This window comes from Lutjanus erythropterus, chromosome 5 (assembly GCF_056507025.1).
Source record: "Lutjanus erythropterus isolate fLutEry1 chromosome 5, fLutEry1.hap2, whole genome shotgun sequence".
NCBI lineage: Eukaryota > Metazoa > Chordata > Actinopteri > Lutjaniformes > Lutjanidae > Lutjanus > Lutjanus erythropterus.
The window spans coordinates 8,790,244-8,813,184 of record NC_139321.1 but is presented as its reverse complement, the minus strand read 5'-3'; the positions used below and the strand labels follow the sequence as shown (position 1 = coordinate 8,813,184).

General features: G+C 39.4%; 1 protein-coding gene across 3 annotated transcripts in view; it reads right to left on the bottom strand.

Annotated features, from left to right (window-relative positions):
- Positions 1 to 9,446: 9,446 nt before the first annotated feature.
- stag2b (STAG2 cohesin complex component b) overlaps positions 9,447 to 22,941 on the bottom strand; it is a 28,196-nt gene continuing 14,701 nt past the window's right edge. For all 3 annotated transcript variants that reach the window (XM_084718690.1, XM_084718689.1, XM_084718691.1), the window contains exons 26-34: positions 22,043 to 22,144; positions 21,770 to 21,918; positions 19,606 to 19,734; positions 19,152 to 19,378; positions 16,136 to 16,355; positions 15,004 to 15,111; positions 14,733 to 14,859; positions 13,035 to 13,112; positions 9,447 to 11,334 (exon numbers count right to left, since the gene is read on the bottom strand). In XM_084718690.1, the coding sequence (XP_084574816.1) occupies positions 11,311 to 11,334; positions 13,035 to 13,112; positions 14,733 to 14,859; positions 15,004 to 15,111; positions 16,136 to 16,355; positions 19,152 to 19,378; positions 19,606 to 19,734; positions 21,770 to 21,918; positions 22,043 to 22,144 (1,164 nt within the window). In that variant the 3' untranslated portion in view covers positions 9,447 to 11,310. The remainder of the gene's footprint in view (positions 11,335 to 13,034; positions 13,113 to 14,732; positions 14,860 to 15,003; positions 15,112 to 16,135; positions 16,356 to 19,151; positions 19,379 to 19,605; positions 19,735 to 21,769; positions 21,919 to 22,042; positions 22,145 to 22,941) is intronic.

Sequence of the window (22,941 nt, the reverse complement as noted above, 5' to 3'; positions counted from 1 at the left end):
ATCTGAGGATGTCCTTGTTAGTAAGCAGCCGAGGGTACACGAGTGCTCTCAGCCGCATCATCAAAGCCTCAGCAATTACTCCCATGCTCTCTCACTCTGGCATAAATCTGCTCTTATCTCAGCTCGCTGCAGGATCAGGGAATATCAGCTCCAGCATCTGCTCCATCTACAAACCCAGCCACTAAAAGCACAACAAAGTGGCTCTGCAGGCATAAATAAAGGAAGGAGGGGCACCGGAAGAAGCAAGGGGGGCACATATAGAAAAACAGAGAATGAAAGATAGGCAGAGGGCGGCGCAGGGGTGTGTGTGTGTTCCTGCTTGTCTTATTTGCCTCGAGCGTTCGGGCTCATTCACATTGCAATCTGTCAATCAGCCAGTCAAAAAAGAGAGAGCGAGAAAAAAAAACTTCAGTGAGATTGACTTCCAAGCAGCTCTGCTCGGCTCAGGATGAATTCTTTGCAGGAAATTAAGACATATGGAGAGCAAGAGGGGTCGACGCTCGGGTTCGGGCGAGAGGTCAGAGTTGAAGATTTTATAGTCGGGGGCAGATATGAAGTTGAAACTGGCATGTCATATTTATTGGAGGGGGTTAAGATAATCACCGACTCTGTTTGTCAAAGGGCCTATGAAGTCCAGAGAAGTTAGGATCGAGGCCCCCATGGACACGTTTTTTGCATTATTAACCCAGTTTGCGCAGTCAGCAGAGGGTGTATTACACAAACTTCCAAACTTGCAGATTCTATTTTAACTGTTTGGTAACCATGGTAATTAGGATTAGGACCTGATTTAAGAAAAAAGCCATTAGAGATGAACAATTCCTAAATCAATGTTCCTCTCCTAACTTAAGACAGGTATAGTGTTTTACACAAGCATCCTAACTTTCAAAAAACTTAGATAAACTCTGCTAACTTTAGGGTAACTGTTAAGCTGTCCTAAGTTTCGTGTTTCTACCTGTAGTAGTGACTAACCTCTCAACTAGTAGCTAACAGCTAATGGCTGTTTTTGCTAACAGTAGCTAACGGTGATGTTAGCTAACAGTAGTTGGCGGTAATGTTGATCGCTTTCACTTTTTTCTTTTAAAACTGTCACTTTTCCACTTTCCAATAGTGGGCCACTCATGACTCAGGCAGAAATCATGTTAATGGACGAGGCAATATTACATTTTTATTCATTTGTTCGCCGACTTCCTTTCTCACTAACTGACATATACAGTGTGTCTCATTTTTTCCAGGATAGCAGCTAGCTAGCAATGGCTAACAGGAAACACAATGTTACTTCTCTGCATTTACAACTCAACAAAATATCTGTCTAGCATTTATAGACATTTTAATGTGGAATTGTTATGTATTAGCTTTAGAGGTAACTCCATATAGCTGGCCCTTTATTGCTTTTGCACTGTGTCTGCTATCTTGGTCCACTCTCTTTCTTTTGTTTCCCAAGTTACGGTTGTTGTAACTTCCCAAATTCTTCTCTTCTAATTTTATATAATAACCGTTTAATAACCATTAAGTTGTCCCAACTTTCCCTTTTCCACCTGTAATTGTAGCTAATTTACTAAATAGCTAACAGTTAGCACAAATATCTCAAGAACATCTTTGATTTTTTTTACAGATGTTACCAACACCTTTAACTTATCTGTCTTAAAGTTAAGTGTCTATCTGGGCCTTTATTACATTTTTTGTATGTTTCAATGTATGTTTAAAAAGTCCAGTTACATAGTAGTGTCCATCTCAAGGTGACAGACAAGTTGAAAGCCATTGTTGGATTCCTAAACTTCCGAAAGTTGGTTCAGGTTTGCCTCTGCAAAACCAAACTCTCTTCCTATCTTCAAGGGCCATTCACACCAAGAACCATAATTATAACTGTTAAAAATATAGTCCTGACCACAACTATGAAGCTTACATCCAGACTCCTCCATCCACTTGAGTTAGAACAATTTTACAATTATATTTTTTAGAGTTACAGTTATTGTTCTCGGTGTGGACGGCCTTCAACTTAAGACTTTAGGAAGTTTCTGGAATAAGGCCCGAGGTATGTTATCGAGAGCAAAGTTGCTCACACCTGGCTGAAGTGACCGTGATGAAAGATGAACAGGTCTCCCAACTATTTTTAGGAGGATGTTTATTTTCCTCACGGCCGGACTGAAGCAACATCTTTCATTCTGACCTCTTTATCGCAGCTGTGACCCTGACCTCCCTCCTCCACCTCCCGTTCTGTGTCCTGTCCCTCCCCGTCCTCTCTTCTGCATTTCCTCCTTCCTCTCCCTCGACCATCCACTCCCAATCGCCTTGGGTCACCCACTCCCTCTACTCTCTTCAAATACGCTCTGTGAGTGAGTGAGTAAGAACTAACGGCTACATTTTTTCCTGCGATGCACGCTGCAGATAGCACTCAAATTTACAACCATTCAAGGACTATTCAGCTCGACGTGAGCTGAGCGCTCTCAGCCCGCCGGCCGTGAATCAGTTATAGAGACAAAATGTTACAAGCAAACGTTATGAGGAAATACCTCAGCTCCAGGTGCCGGCTGCGGGGTCAGGGGTGAGAGGTGACGGGTCACACACCACCCCTCAGGGCGCCGTGACCTCACAAGACTGATGAATAGTGTGCTAACAAGGACCAGCTCTCTCTTACTGTGTCTGCACTCTCTCTTTTTGTCTCCTGACTACCTCTGATTTTTTCCCTTTTCCCCCCTCTACTTCATTCTTCTGGGGACTGATCTGGCAGTGGCTGAGTACTAATACTTATACCTGCTGAACCTTTAAAGTACCTCGCCATCTGTCGTCTCCCTTGGATTTATAATTATCATCATATCACATTCAAACTAGGCACTGTCGCACTCTTACATAACCTAACCCCTATCTACCAGCGCATGCAATACTTAAGAATAGATTGAATAAATTATTATTGGGTGAGGTGTTAAATCTTGGCCAGCAATAGAAGTGCTTTCTTTCTAATGAGGCTCCCCTACCTCGTCTCTGGCGTGTATCCGCACAGAAGGGAAGTGAGAAAAGCTTCTCACGGGCACATGCACACATGCAGACACACCCAGCACACCCCTCCAAGCCTCTATCTCTCTCACACACACACACACACGCATGCACAAATGGACATAGCACAGACGTGGACACACGCATTTATCGCGCGCACAAACCCACACCCCGGGGCCATTTGCACAGTCATATCATAGAGCCAATTAAAGAGATGAGTCTTATTAGCAGAGGTGTCCCGGCCCTCGTTAATCACTGGGGTTTCCTGGCAGGGGCTGGTGACATGCAGGGCTCTCCGTCATCTTTATGAGACCTGTCTCATCACGCCCTTATAAGACACTCATCCAAACTTTACTGAGACTCATGATTTAGCAGAGCTGGCTTGGCCCAGAAATGCGTTCAGTCATCCGCAGGTCACCTTTGAATGAGCTTCAAGGGATTTGAAAATGGAAGCGTAAGAAATGTAGGCCCTTGTGTGGCGCGTTTGCTACCTCACAGGCTTGCATGTTTTCAGAGTTTTCAACCCCACTCTAATTGAAAAGCCATAATCTTGTTTCCTACTCCTGCAGGGGGAAACCACTGTTCTCCTCGCTGCGCAGCTCAGGCCCGCTGGGACGAGCGAAAGTGGCTCCACACAACAATGATGCGAGGTGAGGAGAGGAGGTGTAGAGAATCAGATTCCAGGGTAACCCAGGGTAAATATCACCCCGCTCCCAGCTGAAAACCCCATCTTGTTTTCTCGCTTCGTGGGGTCGAATGCCCTGCCCGGACCTCTCTGGACCACCTGCAGCTCGGCTGATGACAGATTCCCTCCACACACCGGACCATCTCGGCCCTCGGTGTCAAAGGGAGACTAATCCTCCTGCTTCTGTCCTCTAAGTACAATAGCCCTGTCACTCGTTCACTCATTCAGCATACCTTTAGCTGCTCTGCCCGTGTGTCAATACGAAGAAAACCGACAGGAGGCAGACAGTAGGTTCCCACGGCACTCTATTCATAGCTTTCCACTGGAATCTCTGACCTGTTCTGGCCTGTCTCATGAAACCTGCTCCTCATAATGAAGGGCATTGATCCTTTTCTCATTTCACATTCACCTTGACATCTCTGTTACGGCCCACAGAGCGTCTCCTCTTAATCCAGGAGAGATTCTTTCCCTTTATTTGGTTACCAGATATTTTATTGGGTGCAGGAGGATGTCAAGGATGGGGTGTGCTGCCATGCGCCATGAGGCTCTAGCAGACAAGTCTGGACATTTGAGCGTCGGTGGCCTGGAAGTTGCTCTGTCTGCGTGCGTGTGTCCGTGTTCCTAATCTGAGGGCCTGGTAAATGATTTTCCAGAGTCAGCTGCTTCCCTCTGCCCTTACAAGCGGAGGAGATTAGCACCAATGCTCTCATTGATGATTTATCCAAGGAATTAAAATTCTGTGCGTTTATCTTCTTGCAGAATACCAGGAAAAACTCGTCCACTGTGTGCAACAGCTCTTCTCAGCATTCCTACACCTATTCCAAAGTCACATTCAAGCACTTTTCACAAAACTTCAAGATGCATTTTCAAGCTTTTGCAGATATTACAGATTTATATATCTAAAACAGGCTGTCCCGTATAATTCGGAATTGTCCCTTGTTGAAAACCCTATTCTAATGCATACGCTACATCTTCACAAGCATGGAGTTACATGAGAAATAAAACCAAAAGAATTTCACAAGACAAGGTGGAGAAATATTTGCAGATAAGAATGACACCTAGTGTGACAGGCACATTGTCTGTCACTCAGCACCATTGTTGGCCTGGTTATGGTGACTGAGACGCACATTTCGGTTTCTTTTTTTAATGTCAGTGATTACCTCCAGCTCAAGTAAAAAGAAAGAGGCTGTTCACATAAAGAGCCGAATGGCAGACAGAGCGCGAGTGGATCAGTCCTGTCAGTGGGAATGAGTGTGAATATTTTCTGTCACCCACGGTGGATCGGCCGACCTGACGCAACATTCAGCAGGAGGCCATCATGTCTCAGCAGCACAAGGACAGAGAACACAGAGTGGAGGATTTTTTTTTGACAGACTGAACACTTTGACCATGTCTGCGATCTCATGATTTACAGCTGTGCTATATCTCCCTTACATTCATGTTGAGAGTAGTAGGGGACTAATGCATGAAACGCACAAACTGGTGCATAAAAATTCACCAGAATGCAGGAAATGAAGCTTCTGACACTCAAAATATCCCCCCAGCTTGACTTGTGTCCTCAAGGCATGGGCCCGCTGGCAAGGTGTCCCTTATATTTCCACGCTGACGTTGGCAACTCTAGTTTCTGCAGGCTTCAAAATCTGCTACAAGGAATGTTCATGTTTTTGTTGATATTGTAGGCCCCTGTCGACAAAAGCGGCAGCGTTTCCGCCGAAATAACCACAAGATGTAACGTCAAAGATAAAAATTATCTAAATCTCCTCCTGCTTCTATTTATCTGACTAATGTGTGACTCACTGTAACTTTGGCTGGGAAAATGTAAACACAGGATCATTTAATCTGATTTCAAGGCGAATCCCACCCGGTGGCAGGCATTAAGAACACCTATACAGAAATAACCAAACAGATGGTCTGGTTTACTTATGTATCTCATACAGAGGCGTCAGTAATAAATTGTGACTCTTTCATAACAAGTTAAAGACTCATGTAGTGGCTTAAAACTTTTTAAGACAATTATGAATGCAATTTAAAACTTATTTTGCAACTACAAATATATTTTTGTTAACTCAGCACAGAGTTAGCCACTGAGGCTAAGAGCCTGAGCAAGTTAACAAGAGTTAGCTGTATGATGTGACTGACATTAATGTTAGCAGCTAATAAAGCTAACAATGAAATCAGGTAGAAATTGTAATTAAGCATGGTCTTGTTTATTTTAGGTACGCTGGATTAAAGAGCAGATCCAAGAGGAGATGTTTTGATTTTTTGAAGAGTCGGTTTTAAGTCACCAGTGTTTTAAGCAGGGTTTGATGTGACGCTCTTTCCTAGTTAACATTAGCTTAGCTCATTGGGCTAACAGGGACAGAAACAGTGGTTTAGCGAAAAACACAACACTGACCTAAAATATTTGACATCTGATGGTCAGAAATCATATTTTTATTAAGTATTTTACTTGAAGAGACTTTTTTGTTGTGTTTGGAATTTGAAACAAAGCAGTTTGCATTAGTGCTTACTGGTTCCACCTACATTATTGTTTATAGTTTAATTACAGTGTGAGCAAATACATTTTCTCCTAAAAATACATTTAAAAGCAAGACTTAAGTTAATAAAACTAAAGATAATATTAACTTCATACCCCAATTAATTTTTAATACCTATTAAATAGTATTCAAGGGATTTTAAGACATTTTAAGACCTAAAATTTAGATTATTGAGTTTCAGACTTTTTAAGACTTTCTAAAGACCAACAGAAACCCTGCCAATTTACTTTTTTATCACAAAAAGGACAGAAAAAAAAAATCATGTTTCAAAATGGCATCCTAAACAACTTGACGGAGCAAATATCTACTTATTTCATTTTTTTTGTCTACAAAACAAACAGTTCTCTCTAGCAATTTTATGAAAGTAAATGCATTTGCAGTTTATACAAAATCCAAGCATGTTTCAAACTTTGAACATTCAAATTGAAGTGTTTTCAAGGATTTCCAGAACCCATACAAACCTTGTGTAATCAATATTATGAGTGGCAGTGTTAAATCTAGAACAAACATGTACATTTTAAGATCCTGTTAGACCAGTTTCCCCAGTGAACTCTGCACATGCATGCATGAATCATGATTCCCAGCCTTCCTTGACCCTCTCTGAGGTCTCAACATGAGCTAAACTGATAGGGCCTGTGGGTTATCAGGAGCAAACACAAGCGCTGGGCCTGCAGAGACTCTGATTTAAACTGATCAGCCCTGACCTCAGCAACACAACTTGACCCCAGTCAACCCACGCAGATGCACTGCTGTGGAAAAAAAAAAAAAATCAAAGAGAAAATAATCGTTTTTGCACAGACGCGTGAGATACAGACATAAAACACCTCCTCAACTTTTCATAAAACTGGTTTGACAACATGACAACAGCTATACGCTAATCTAAACGTTCTCTTTGCTCTATTTCTGCATGAACAGCACTAACAGCGTATTAAGGTGAAAAAAAAGGGCTGACAGCTCAGAAGACAATCAAGCAGGGGCTGCCGAGGTAAGTGCTTTTTCTGCACATTATTCTGACAGCCGACATGTGACAAGCAGACTGACGTAGTGATAGATGAGCCTCTTCATGTATCACAGGCTGGACATGAAGGGGAGCTCTGTGCCAGGTCCTATTCTAATACGCCCGCATTGATCTGAGCTCCTCTTTATTAATCATGCACTTAACATAGAAGTCTGCGTTGCTTTCATCCTTTCTTCTGCTACCTCATGTCCTCACTTTTATCATTACAGCAACTATGGTGCTCTTTGTCTCCGCAGAACAAGACATTACTCTCACTACAATGGGCCCTTTTGATACTCAGTACAAATGTAAAAGCTGTCACATACAGTGAGATGTGTGCATTGAAGATGCAGAGGGCCTGACAATACATATTCATAGCCTTTTCCAGCAAAGTGAAAAAAGATACATATATTACAAAGAGACTGACACCAGGTACAGTGACGGCACAAGGTTGGACCGCTGCCTTGGACTATACTGCCCCCTTGAGCCATTAAAGCGAATAACTTCAGTTCAACTCCCAACTAAACCGGTGGATCTCAAACTTTTTCTGGAATTCCCCACTTTAGAGGCCAAAGAAATTCACACCCCACAATATATTTTTTTTAAATTAATGATTAACAGAGATAGGGGAGGCAACTAATGAAAACAGGTCCAAGTTGAATTTTAGTGAAATAAAGGTCAGCCTGATAGAATCTGCAAAATCTAGTCTGTTTATTTTCCCTACAAAAATCATATTCCTTCAACTTAGTTTCACTACATATTTTTCCCTTCATCATCCACGCCCCACTTGCAGCGACTCTACACCCTACAGTTTGAAAACCACCAAACTAAACTAAGTTCTCCCAAAATTGCATAAATGTGCCAAGGAAAAACTCAAGACTGTAATATACAATCTCCATTTGGCCCCTTTGTCATTTATAAATATGAAAAAATATACATTTCTTCGATTGAGAGGCTAATTAGCCTCTACATTTATTTTATTATTCTGTTTAACAGGGTTTCTGCAGGTTTCACCGAGTTAAATTTAATAGACCTTTTTAAAACCATTGTGACTGTAATTTAAGACATATTTCACATAAGTGCCTGAAAAAGTATGTCTATTGCATGGCTGTTGGTTTTATTTTATGTGAACATTTTTTTTCCCTAAAATATACATAAGTATATATATTGTTTATAATATACTGAAGTTAATGCAGCTTTATAAAAGTAACATTAACTTCATAATTTAACTTTTAAAATCTGTCAACATTGTATTTTAGACATTTTAAGGACATGCAGAAACCCTGGTTTAAGCAGAGGGAATTTAGGACTCAAACTGAAGGAAAAAGTAAGCTCAATTTAACATTGTGTTTATTAAAACAAGCAGATATTCCTAAATTTATGTGTTCACACTGCTTGAGCTTTAAGATTATCATTTTATCAGGGTTCCTACACATTTTCCATTTCAAACTTCCATACTTATTCAGGAGATATTTGTCATCTGGCTTTCTTTCCCCATTTTGAATCCTCAGCAGACCAGGCTTTATATTCGGGATTGTCAAATCAGACCTTTGTAAATTTGCATTTATCCATTTTGGTTGTTGCGTCGCATGCAGACAGACCTCTCTTCACAACTAACCAGTACTGCCTATATTTGTATTATATTCTCCTCACATATTGGATAAATAATATATTATTGCTCAGCCATATTTAAAGTCAACACAGTCATGACGGTTTGGTTTCCTTACACATAAAAGATTGTACGTTTACTTTTAACGCAAACAGGGCCTTCCACCGGGAGCAGCCAGTCAGTTGGCTAGAAGACGTCAGCTAGTGAGGTCTTGGAGGACCTGACAAAAATTTTGTCCATCAAAACCCAAACTTGGTCTTCCCAATTGTAAACATAAAGTATATATTGTAAAAGAAACTTGGGCTTCTCAGCTTCTTCTTCTCCTCCTCTGCAACCCTGTTCCAACGTACCCCATTCATCGGTTATGTCTATTAGAACAAGCTACTTCTAATCTAGGATTACAGAGGTGCCTGTTTTTTCCTGTCATAAAATAAAAAGGCGCATTGTTTCACACATTTAAATTCCTGTAAACATCCGGCCCCTCGGCGCTTTACCCTTTTTAAATCTAACCCTTCTAAAAAAAAAAAACGTAATTGAATAGGCCTGCTATAGTTACACTGTGCAGCCTGGATCTGATTAACCCCAGTTCTAAAGTTCATTGTGGTCAAAAGTAAAAAGTACCACAGATGAAATGTGTTGATTTTTATTCAAAAGTTACTGTCTCCAGACAAGTACAAATCAGAAAACAGAGTGACTGAAAGAGGATGGGATAATAGACAACAACTTAGAGTGTAGGCAAGAGTGCAGAAAAAAATAAAACACAGAAATGGCCAAAAGGAAGGAAAAAAATTAAATTTTGTATATATACACATGATCTAATAAGAATTTATACCAATGTAGTGGTAAGTAACAAACAATAAACAGTACTTTTTCCTTAAAAGAATTTTCTTTTTACTTACATAAAATAATTAGGCAAAACACATATAGGCTGTTCATCTACTTTATCACATTACATCTGACCACCTCATGTTTCATGTTCTAAGAAGCCAATTATCCACCTTTAAACATGACTGATCCTCTGACATGGAAGATTACTGTGAGAGAAGGTGACCTTCACAAGCATGTTTAAGGCTTAAGCATGGAATGACTACAAAATAACAACCTCAGTAGACAAAACATTTCATTAAAACTTGTGTGTGACAAATATATGTCAAAATCTAAGCTTTGTCTAGCTGCCACAGCGCTGCTGAATAACTTTCATCTTCAGTATTGTCTGAATGACTACCTTTCTCATGTTTAACATTTGAAATCTTTAAGTATTTTTTGTGACAGGACTTTTTATGTTGAGAAAACCTTAAAGCTGAATTTCACAAGTCTTTTCATTTCATTAGTTTTATCCAAACTAATTTACATGTAGGAAAAAAGGTAGAAACCCGAAGACATTATCAAGACAAAAAGAAAAAATAAAACATAAAAATACAAATTTAAAAATCTTCCTTGATGCATGGCTTCACATGCTTTCATTTTTTTTTTTAGTTTTACTTACACATTTCTCAAACTTTTGTGACTGAAGGTTGAAAAGTCGAAAACAAGAAAACAAAAAGCACATATATAAAATCAGCACCGATTCATATATAACTTTTATTTAAAATGTAGAGATACCCATTTCAACATTATGCTGCTGGATTTTTAAGAGAAAAAAAGATGTGTAATTCTTTGACCGAGCTGCTTTCAGCCAGAGCCCACACAGTGGCACTACTGGGATAAAAATCTGCTCATGGTTTTGGGGGGGTGGGGGGACACATTTCTCTAGATGGTGGTTAAGGAGTGGTCCAAATCTTGGGCTAGGCTTTAGGACTTACTGCTTAACAGTGTGGAGCGTTCAGTGGACTCTGGGAATCTTCACAGCATCGAGGGATCATGACTGATTCTACGTGATATTTCACCATCTTAACCACCAGTGGTTATCAAGACCTCAAATCGGGGCCAACGACAGGGAAAAGAAACTTAAGAGATAGAGGGAGGAGAAAAAAAAAAAAAGCACAGAAACATAAAGACCTCCATCCACTTGGCTAACACAGTACAAGCAAGCTACTACAGTCTGTTTATAAATTACTACTTCACACCTGGTAACTTACTACAATTGTAAAAAGGGTTAGACATAAACAAAAAAAATGTTTCTTAAGTTAAACACACCAATTCATCCCCGTTTAAAAAAAAAAGGAAAGAGAAAAAAAAAAAAAAAGCTATTATGGATTTTTCTTTCTTCAGACATGTCTCATCTCTAATAGGTTTGGAAGTGGCCTGTTACACTATTTCTGAACAGGAAGAGCTTACCCAAGATTATAAAAGTAAATATTTGAAACAAAGTCCTCTCTGAGCAAGCAACACTGAGTGTGGGTCGTCATTGGTCCACGTGGAGTACAAGCCAGAATTTTTTTTTGTTTTGTTTTTTCTTACAGAAAACACTTCTGTTTTCGCATCTAAAATTCTCTTTAAATACAAAGCGCCTCTTCTGTTATCCCAGCGTCAAAATCATCTGGATATTAGCTTAAAACATGGACACCCCAAGCACCTGCAAGAAACAAATAAAAAAACATGCTTTAATAACCAGTCGTTAAGTTGAAAACTCATTTGAGATGAAACAAATTGGCAGGAAAGACATGCTGACACTGGAAAAAAAATTTAACGACTTTCTCTTGGATATGAGTATGTGCAGCACAAAATTTAGAGCTTGACCAATATAAGGGTCAGGCGAAACTGGCCCACAACTGCATCCATATCTGCAAATATGCAGTTCGATATACGCCAGTATGGGAGCTTTTAATTTTTAGTTTTATCTGCAGCTTTCCTTCATTCAAATTTAGATACATTTTGAACTATTCGAGTTTGTTTTAATTTATAGTCATTCATAATTATTAAAAATACCAGTGATGTATAGCATTGCATGCTCACACACAGCCAGTGTTTACAATAAAATTAAGGTTTTACTATGAGAGACATTCAAAGCGTGTGTATGTGAGCTTCCCTTGTCGTATACCAACCTGAAATATGTTTGCATTTCAACTGCAGTTTGCAGTGATGCATTTATTGATCAGAACATAAAATATAAGTCAACCAATGACTAAAAGAAAAACAAGGAAAACACTAAGCACAGGGAACATAGTCTGAAAAAACCCTGCTGTTTATTCTGGCATCATGTAGGCAACATTCTTATGTAAAAAAACTCATGCATGTAAACACAATGGGCAATATTGAGATCGCCAGTATTATCAAGGTCATGCCCATATATTGTTTAATAAGTCAGTAACGTAGTTATTGTGACAGGCTTAATTGTATTTGACTTTCTGTGTGATGATTCAAAAAAGAAGATCTCACCTCCAAGCCATTACATTACTAATATCGTGTAAATGTAATTCAGAGCAGAAAGTGGCTCAGAGGCAGACTTGGTCCAAGCTGGGGTGTCGTGAGTCGTGTCATGTTGTAAAAGCTGAGCAACTAAGTGTGCTGCATGTTGTTTCTTTGCTCAGGGAAAAAAAAAAAAAAGCTTTAATGGAACAAGACGCTAAGTGTTTGGTGAAGAGAAACCAGATTTCTGCTGTGATATTTCTCTGGAACAGAAATTATTTTAAGTTGACACAAAACACCCTCGTATTATTCGGGGCTCTAGAGTGAGGCAGCATCTGGAGGAGTCCAGCATTTCAAAGCCTGATGTTAAGAACAAACGCAAAAGGCAAATCCCCAGGGTGTCTTAAGGTTGGGACATGTTGAAACAAGAATTTAAGGCCAGCAGGACATTCTGAAATAAATACAATTTGGCATGTTTATACAGGCAAAAAAGGTGGCTTCGCAATCAATAGGAAATGTTACATTTGGCTGCAGCGAGTGCAGGCTGCTCTGCTGAACTTGTCTAAATGTTTCGCACAGCCTTGTTGAGTGCCCCAAACACAACACGCTTGCAAGTGGTCCATCTAATGTGACTGGTTTCGAGCCATCTATTCTCTGTTTACTTCAACAGAGTTATACTAATTTTAGAGCAACTCTGTTTACTTTGTTTGAAGAAATCACAAGTTGTGTCAGCTCTCACTGTGCCTCACAAGCTTCTCCAGCTGGCCATTACACAAACACAACTGTGAGAACACCGCTATTTGTTTGCAGCACTGCATATAACTGCAGCGTAAGGACAAATTTGAGTTTGGAGTGTGCCATCGGCCGAGTGGCAGTCTGCACACAGGGTGAAACAGATCCAAATGACAGAGAGTTGATGGTCCTTACCGATTCATCCATGATAGAAGCAGGGTCAAAGTAGTCTGGCTTGAGCTCAGACCTCTCACGGCGGTTCTTAGAGGGTGGCTGCAAGAGAACGACAGCGTGTTTAGACCAGATAAAACAACTTTTCCTCCCCAAACAGCTGCTTTAGCAGACAAGCAATGAATATTTGAACAATCTTTTCCCATGCTAAATATTAGGGATGAATGATGCAGGAAAAACACATTAACATTCTGACACTATGGATTTTTGAAATGCAAAATTAAATAAATATGTATAATTTTAGCAGATACTTGAGACATTGAACTCCTGCAGCTCAATTTGGAAAGAATTTATCGTCACAAGCAACGAATGGAGTGAATTTAGAGAAACTAGGGCAGTTGTTCAATTTTCTGGTTGATTCAACATGACATTTGGAGCCTTTCTCATGGAGCGCAGCACCAGCATAAGCATCCAAAATAGACAAAATGTCTCAGATAAAATTTAGTTCTGGCTTAACACTCATCATACATGGTTCTGTGGTGTTGGCATAAATGGTCAAATAAATTAGTCACGCTGCCTCAAGTTTTACCAATGGTTGCAAGGACACAGTACATCTTTTTAAAAACCAAAATGCAGATATAGCTTCCCCACAGCCAACATTCCTTTTGATGATTTCTTTTGTCTTCTTTGCTTTTGAGGTTAAATGCAAAAACCAACACAAGCTGCTCATTATTAAAGGAGTCTTTTCTCAGAACAACTGACTGGTTACTCCCCACGCAGGCAGAGTATTCATGCGAAACCAGTAACCAGAATGCAATTAAATTAGGATATATAACGGACTCTTGAAAAAGCTAACTTGGTTAGTTGAGCTTTAATAAAATCAAACCGAATGGAAAAACTGGGGGGCTGGTAAATCCTGGAAATTACTGGGCAATAAAACAGAAGAACAAGGATGGCAGTAGTTTTTTTGATGTGTGCAGATTGGTGAATGCTAAGCTACCTTCACTGACAATGATAAGAAAGATCGATGGTCTTTAAACAGATGATGCAAATAAAGACTGCATCACATAAAATGTGTTTTCAGTGCCAAACTCACTGGGTTTTTTTGTGTGTGGCTTAATATGGATCCAAGATGGTGCTACTGACTGCAGTCTGAGATGCAGTCAGTCAGCCAGAATCTTAAGGCTGTTAGCTCTCAGCTGGCAGCCTCAACAGCATGCTATGGACCAACAAAGCTTACTGAGAATGTCAAGGCTTTTGGAGACTTCTTTGGATCAGAGTTTTGAGGTTTTAAATTTTTTTTCAGAATTAAAACAAATTTCAAGCAAATGTTTCTTTCTGCCTCAAATTGCATCCAGTATTATGACCATAAAACAATAAGACCATGTTGGATCTCCAGATGTAACATCTGGCTTTACTGTCTTAAGTCCAGATGTTACATTAGTAGAAACAACAGAAACTAACGGTGCCTCTTTATGTAATTTCACTAGGTGTCTAACAGAGATGCATCTAATTGTTCAGTCAGGTGTGCAGGCAAGGGAGACCTAAGCAGGATGAGGGATGCATCTGACAAGTTTGGGAGGGTAAAGAAATAAAAACTAGTGGGACATCCTTGTATAATGTTTGTGCGCTTAATGCAACAACCATTTTATGAATCAAAACATAATTTTATAAATACTGTAATTAAAAATAAATTCATAAACGCTTAATTCAGTTTCTTACCAAATCAATGTCCATGGTGTCAAAGTCCATGCCTTCATTGAGATCATCCATACGACCCTCAGATGACATCATCACATCCTCCACAATCGGCTCTTCGTCTTCCTCCATAAGCCCAGTGCCGCGACGACTGCAAAATCAAGCATTATATAATTATGGAAATATACTCTCAGTGAGATTTTCACAGGCACCTCTCTCTCTGTGTGTGTGTGTGTGTGTGTGTGTGTGTGTGTGTGTGTGTGTGTGTGTGTGTGTGTGTGTGTGTGTGTCTTACATAGCATGCTGCAGATTGGTCCTGAGCTTGGCATAGTTCATGGCTCTTTCCTGCTGCTGGCGTGCCTCCTCTTGCTGTCTCTGAGTCAGCATCCACGTCACCTGGGAACTAAATGCACAAGATGAGCACATTAATTAGCCATGTTTTTAATTTACATAGGTTTGGCGATTTAACCAGAGATACCACAAGAATGTCAAATACAACTATATAGATGGCCCGCTGGCCTGGTGCCTATGAAAAGTCAGGTTGGATAAATAAACTAGTCAGTCACTCTCCCAGTAGGGCCAACACTTGGCACGCTGTTAAGTACAAGCATTTTGCTGCCGTTTGCCCTCGAAATTAATAGCACGCAAATGGGAAATTACATTGAACCCTGTCCTAATGTATTTTGGCTCATACTCTAGTCCTCTGGTCCCATTCTCGGAGAATAACTGATCCAATGAACTGAATGATGGGGTTGGACGTGGGCCTAGATATATTTATTAAAATCTTGCGGTAAGAATCATTGGGATGTAAGGAAATAACAGATACTTAATTAAAATAAAATGGCCGTTAAAGAGTTTCTGTAATTATGGGGCAACACAGCAAATGAGGAGGAAAAAAGGTAATGTTTGACTATGAAATTTACAAGTGTAAGAATATGTCTTGGCACAATATGCAATGAAAACATTGATGTGTGCACCATGAGGGTGAAAAACTGATACATCCAAAGTAATTAAACATCCTAAAGAAAAAAATATAAACATAAATTAAAGGCAAGAGTGAACACTAACAACAAACATCAGGGATAGATGATCATATTTAAGATCTACAGGCCATTAAACCCCTAAATTTGGTGGCCAGAGATACAGGTATAGCAGGGCTAGTGAAATATGGATCGACTCAAACTGCTAACACAATCCTTACAGAAGAACCAGAAACACAAATGGTGGACAATTAAAAACGAGTAAATGGCAGCCAAACCTGAAAGAAATTGTGACTTAAATCTTCTACAGTCAGTTGTTTTCATTTAAACTTTGTCAAACATATCTTCTATGTATTGAACCGTGACCCCCCCGTAACGTGCACTGCACCAAACTGTGAGCTGCCTGCATCGTTACACCCCAGGAATGCAACAGTTGAGCGTGCATACTTGTAATCCATGGGTGTCTGGTGGTGCTGAGGCGTCTGTTGATGGTGCTGTGGGTGTTGGTGGGGCTGCTGCTGGTCGTGAGGGAGAGGGTAGACCCCCATATAGCTGTCATCACGACCCCTCTTAGGGTCTCGCATGGCAGTGGAGGTGAGGTGGGGGGACGGCATCATGACTGGGGTCTGCATGCTCTGCTGCCACACCTCGCTGCTGCTGCTCTCCTCTGCAAAGGAAGGCCCAAAGTGTTAGCCAGAACTTGCCACAAATGTGCACATGCTTGTTTCGTTGCACTTGTTTTGAGGGCTCATAATTTAGCCAAAATTACACCCAGCATTCATGTTACATTGTGCTATAATATAACGCTGTACAAGTTTCAGATTTTCTCACAAATCCCTTAACACTAGAACTACCACGGCAGTCAATTTTGCAGTGTAATAACTTTGTTGGAATAAAATTCATGCAACTGAATTTTCCTAAATGTGTGTATATTTTATTCCAACATCGTTATTTCATTAATATGACAAAACACAAAGAGTTCTGAGTATTTCTACATAGAACGGCTATAGCAGTCTGTCACCCTGTTATGAACACTATACCATTTCTTTTCTGCTGTTAGAGTCACTGCTGCCTCATACTTTTTACACTCTTACAAAACTAAACCCTAGCTTTAATTCTGAGCTAAAACCACAGAGAAAAGAAAGTTTTGAAAAGTATCAGAGTGAAATGTCCCACAGAGGTTTTAGCCATGCTTTAGAGCCTTGATAAAGCTCATTCTGATCCTAATACATGTGAACGCTGTGCAGCTCTTTTTTTATGTATTATCCATAAAATAACATTCAGTGGTGGGCCCAAAAGTAAAAAATTATTGATAAAAAAATGGATGAAACATGTTTTTATCCAACAAAACATTTAGCTCTTATAAAAAAAAAAATAATAATTATGTAAGACAACTGCAATCTCTTGGCCAAATTTAAACCGAAGAATTATTCAAATGAGGATTTTGTTTGTGGATTTGTTTTTTTAGGGTAATGAGATCATAAAATATGATGTCAAACATTCAAAGCTGCATTAGAGAACGTTAATAGAAGCTTTGAACATAAATAGGACATGACATAAATGACATTTAGTAGAGCCTAGTAAAAATGAACAGACTGACTGCCATGGTCATTCTAGGAGTTTTAGAATTCTGGTAGCTGTAACCAGTGCTAAGAAGTCCCCAAAATAGAAAAATGTTCAATAAAATGTTCCAAGAGTTTGACATGCAAACTGCCATGAAATCACGACACAAATATGCCCTGGCTTATAAACACCATATCTGTTAATAATAGAGAGCGCTACAAGTGACACGCAAACAGCCAATCATTTAACAGGTGTGTTGTTCAGTTACACCATCAATATGTGATACAACAACAGAAAATGCATGTAGGGAAAATAAGAAAGTGTAGCTGGTGAGGAAATTGCTAATAAAAAAAGGACAGGTCAGCTGACCAGTATAGCAGTTAAGTGTATTACCTGTGTGCCTTGATAAAGTGGTTAAATTCAACCTTTTCTTCTGTCATGGTCTTTATTAAAAATAGGTCATTAAAAATGATCCATACTTATTGATAAACTGAAATTGAACATTTTCATCTTGATAATTTTTTCTGCTAAATCGTCTAGCCCAGAACTACAAGTTTCGAAACATGAAAGAGATAACAATTAAAAGGGATGTTGTGAGATTGGTGTTGCATTTCTGATTTCAAATTTTATTCAATTTTATTCAATATTCTAAAAGGATATGGAATGTAACACTGGGTAATGACACAAACTCACTGTACCCAGAGGCCTGTCCTTAAACAAAAGGTGGGGTCTGGGATTCACAGTTAACAGAACGCTAGAAGTAATCCTGACACTGAAATCCAAAACTAATAAAACTAGTAAAACTCAAAAATCAGGATGCAAGGAAACACTGATGTGATTTCGACTATAAAAAATAATACCAGCCTCAGGTGAACCCAGCTATTCACCTGCTGTCTTCCCCGACGACCACTGCATTTATTAACCTTGAATAAGGATCAACAACTGAAAGCTCAGATATTTAGCATTTTCACAATGATTGTAATCATTTTTTAAAAAAAGTCAGACTGCAGACAAAAAAAATTAATTGACAAATGCACTCTGTCCATTGTCCACTCTGTAGTGTTGCTCAATATCCTGCCCACAACACTGTCTGACTGTTAATGAGGATATTTTATATACTACTGAGCACCTTATTCTATAGTAGCAAATTATTATTGTTCATAACCGATGATTTATGTTTTCTATAAATAATCTTAATCTGTAACGTAACTAAATATATCTACTTAATAACCGTAGCTTAGTGGAGTATAAAGTACAACATTTTCCTCCAAAATGTAGTGGGGTGTAAGTAAAAAGTAGCAGAAAATGGTTATTCTAAATGTTGAAACTAAGATTTTCATTTGTAAAGATTCCAGATATCTGTAAGTCTCTTTGATAATTGATGTCATGCATTGGGAAAAAAAACCATACTGATTGAACCCTAATATGGAATGTAGAAATTTCAACATTTCAATATTCTTGAGACATCCTTGGTCATAAGAAGGTCTTCAGTAGACTCAGACATACATCCACACACAGATTTAAGTGAGCCTGAGTGATTGTAAGGAGCACTTTGACTCTCTCCTACCATCTGCTGTTTAATCTCCTCACCCATCAGCTCGGCTGGCTGAGCCAGGCTGCTAGAAATGCATTTGGGTTAATCTGGGCTCCAACTCTGCTTTTGTAACATCATTGCTGGGCTAGGCTATAATGTATGTGGCGCTCATGAGGCTCTATTCTCAGTGTGTTTGTGTGTTGGCAGTTGTTGTGTTTGAACTGATTGATGTTTATATTTCACAACAGAAAACTGCTGATGTCCATTTTTAAAGATCTGAAAACATTATAAAGCTGTCGGCAGGAACTGAGCTGCACCAAACTGAAGCCAATGCCCATTTTTCTCCGATTTCAGAATGTGTTATACCTTCCGGCAGCTTCCTCTTGGCTGCTGAAGTTCCAGCTGTAGCAGCGGGAGGCTTGGTCTTCTTGGAGCGAATGGAGGAGCCTCTGCTGGAGTAGCCACTCATCACTGACATGGTATCATCATCGCCGCCAGCCTGCAGGGAATTCCTGTAGGAGATGAGGGGAAGCCAGCAGTCCTCTCGCTGCAGTGCCATCTGGAACGTCATGAAGCGCTCCAGGTACATGTGGCTGGGGAGAAACGGGAGGTCACACAGAAAAGATGAACAAACTTGTGCACCCAAGCATACAGGGAACAAAATTTACACACAAAACCAGGTGCACATTCCGAATGGAGGCCTCACATCAACCACTCACGCATCAGAAACACCAGTTGCACCAGTTGTCACAAACACCTGTTACACAGACACTGATGCCCCCCCACCACCCGTCAGCTCAGCAGAAAAAAAAAAACTTACACAGTCCTCTTGTCTTGTCTCATAAGCTTGGAGGAGAACTCGCTGAGGATGTCCAAGAAAGCCAGGTTGAGGGGAGGGCCTCCTTCTCCCTGGGGACTCGGCTCCTTAAACGCAAACTCGATACCATCCCTGAGAAATGCAGAGACAGAGAGGAAGATTAAAGTTAGAATAACGCACTGTGAGCAGAGAAAAATAATCTGTTTCATGGACATAAGAGTCAATTTGATTGTTTCAATCTAGTTTTTATTGTATAAAAATATTGTGTCTTAGTTTAGTATTTGTTAGTTTAGTAAAAATAATAGAGGGAGTTGCAGGGGAAAGCTTCAAGTACAGTAATAAAATTTGTGAAGACTCAATAATGTAAGCATCCCAGCCTCAAACACATGCAGCCATGCTTGTTGTGTTGTCAAATTTGGGCAGAATTAACAACCACAACCAAACACATTTTCTGTATATTTCTTTTTTATAGATTCATTTTCTAAGTGTACAATATTGTTGCAGTTTGTTTTTAGTCTAAGTCTATTTTTTTTATCTTTATTCCAGTTAACTCAAATGTTTTTTTTTCCCACGCCAAGATTTAATTCACTACAATAACCTTGGTGTGTAGTGAAATGGCAATGAAATAAAAACTGAGGTTAAACTGATGCAGAATTTGACAAAGCCTTAATTATTTATTTATTTGAACCACAGACAAGGGTCACATAGTACATGTTTTAAACCACCTGGCCACCATCAGTCCTGTCTCAACACTGACAGGGGTGATTTTGTTCCAATATTTAACAACTTTTAATTTGACTATTTGTCAAACTTTCTTTAACAGTGTCTCCGCAGGAATATTTTTGCAGGGAAAAAAAGCATGTAAACTCTTTCAGTGACAACACAAATTTCACTGAAACAAGGCTACTGAGGTTGACATTATAAAATGGGGATGTAACAATATATCATGATAAGAAAGTGTCTTGACTGTATGGGACTGTGACAATATCTATGGTGATATTACATGGTTAATTATTTTATTTTATAAAAAGGACTGCTACTGACTGCTGCATTGTTTTTTTTTGTGCAACTGTGCCTAAATAATTTTAGCATTCATTGTTCATACAATTCAAGTTGATTTTTTGAACACGCTTAGGTCATGGCTACTTTTATTTTATTAAAGAAGGTAAACAGAAACACTTTGAAGTTAAAAGGAAAAAATAATTTTATATGAGCAAACAAATGAACAAGATTTATTACTTAATAAGCCGTAATTGTTCCTTGTTTTTCATAATCATTATAAAAAAAAATAACCATGGACTTTTTATCATAGTCCTATCATCCCTGCATCCCTATTATAAAAACTTCTTGCATACTGATTATTAACCTTATTATATGTTGATTAAACTGAATTATGTCAAGTTAGTTTTTCTTAATTCATCAGTACAGTATTGAACAAGTCAAGATATCTGATTCTTATTACAAGGCAAACAAGTCATAAGTATTTTGCACCGACCACAACAGATCTGTTACACTTGCAGGCAGCAGTCTGTTCCACTTGACTACACCCAGCAGTCACACCACATTGTGTTATAATGTAATGCTGTGCTACATCACTTTCAAAGTTTAAACATTTTAAATCCTAGATGGAAACAAAGCAGAATCTTTAGCCCGTCTTTCATTACTTAACACCCGCTACACACACGGCATATCCCATTACATACTGTACACATATGTTGCACAAGTGTAGGGGATACCCATGCTAACACAGCAAACATAAGCTTTCGTGGAGCCTGAGTGAGATAATTTAATAAGCCACACATGTGCTATCATGCACTCAATTAAAAAGAGTAAACAAAGAACATCTTGTGTGGCTCCTCTGATTAGTGCACGAGTTCCTTACATAGAAAATATTAACAGAGCAGTTTTATTTTTATTGCACTGTTGCTCTTCTGTGTGTTTGAACAGCCTGGAGTTGTTTTTAAATCTTTTCCTCCAATACTTTCAGTGCATGGGAATAGGCAAAACTGCAACAATTTATCACTTAAGCCTCCAAAATCCAGAGGAAAAATAACATGGCAAGAGGAAACACAGTATTCAAGGAGTAATTTGTCCAACATGACAGCTCCCAGATGCAAGGCCAAAAATGTAAAAGGAGCAAAGTAACAAGAGCAGAATGAGGCCTTACTTGTGCAGCATAGCGATGGCGTCTCTGGTTTTGACTTGGTCGAGACCGAAGGTGAGAGAAAACCGACGGGCCAACTCTTTGATTCCACAGAACGAAGAGGAGGAGCGATCGAACCCATGACCCAGCTCAGACAGCATTTCATTGAAGAGCTGGCAGGGAGAGATGCGTGAAACAATAGATCAACAATCTGAACAAACAAATGGGACAAACAAACAAAAGCTCAGAACAACTGACTGAGTTAATTAATGAGTGAGTAAGAGCGTGTCCACTAACCTGCTGCAGACTGAGGATGAGTGTCTTGGCACATTGAATCTTGTCGATTTGCCGAGTCTTACTCATAGTCTCCTTGATGATGTCACCATAATCATTGTAATACTGCAAAGAAGAATAAGCATTACAGGGACATGAAATTCTGTGTACATGAACTGTTTAACTTGTCATTAATGTAGGAGACGACACTTTTCAAATAGAGCAGGTCTAGACTGTACTCTTTAGAACATCGTCTGAGGTAACAGATCATGAATTAATTCCTGCAGTAGCAGATGTGTGTTAAACCTAGGGGTGTAACAGTAAATGCATTTGACCTCAAGTGTTTGATATGCATTTTTTCCCCAGGATGGTGAAGTCAAGTTTGACTATTTACTGAGCAATCATAGTCAGACATTTTTTATGTCAAACCCTCTGATGACCCCACACTGAAGGCCGTGATTCGCATATTAATCAATGATGAATATATAAACATATGGTTATAAGATAGCAATATACTGACATGGGCTACTGAACCTAAGATGGTTAAGTTATCTTCTTTGTTGACTGTCTTTTCAAAGGTGATAAGGAAAAAATATTTGCTTGGCTGATGTACATGAAATGTCAGATGGCACTGTGTCACTGCAGCCACCCTCACTATAAGAAGTGATAAAGGGCAAAATGATATCAGACTGAATTGGTGGCTGAGTGGTTTGCTATTTAGAATTTTGTCCAGACAAGTGGGTTTGAATCCTGACTGTGACTACGTGTTTTCTGGCTTTCAACTGAGAAATTTGGATGTAGTCACTTAGTGAGCCTCCAAAGTGACGGAGGGCTATTATTTGCACACTGTAGAGCAGGGGTGTCGAGCTCAATCACAGAAGGCCACATTAGCTCCACAAACAAGGCACACAGGTTTACCTCTG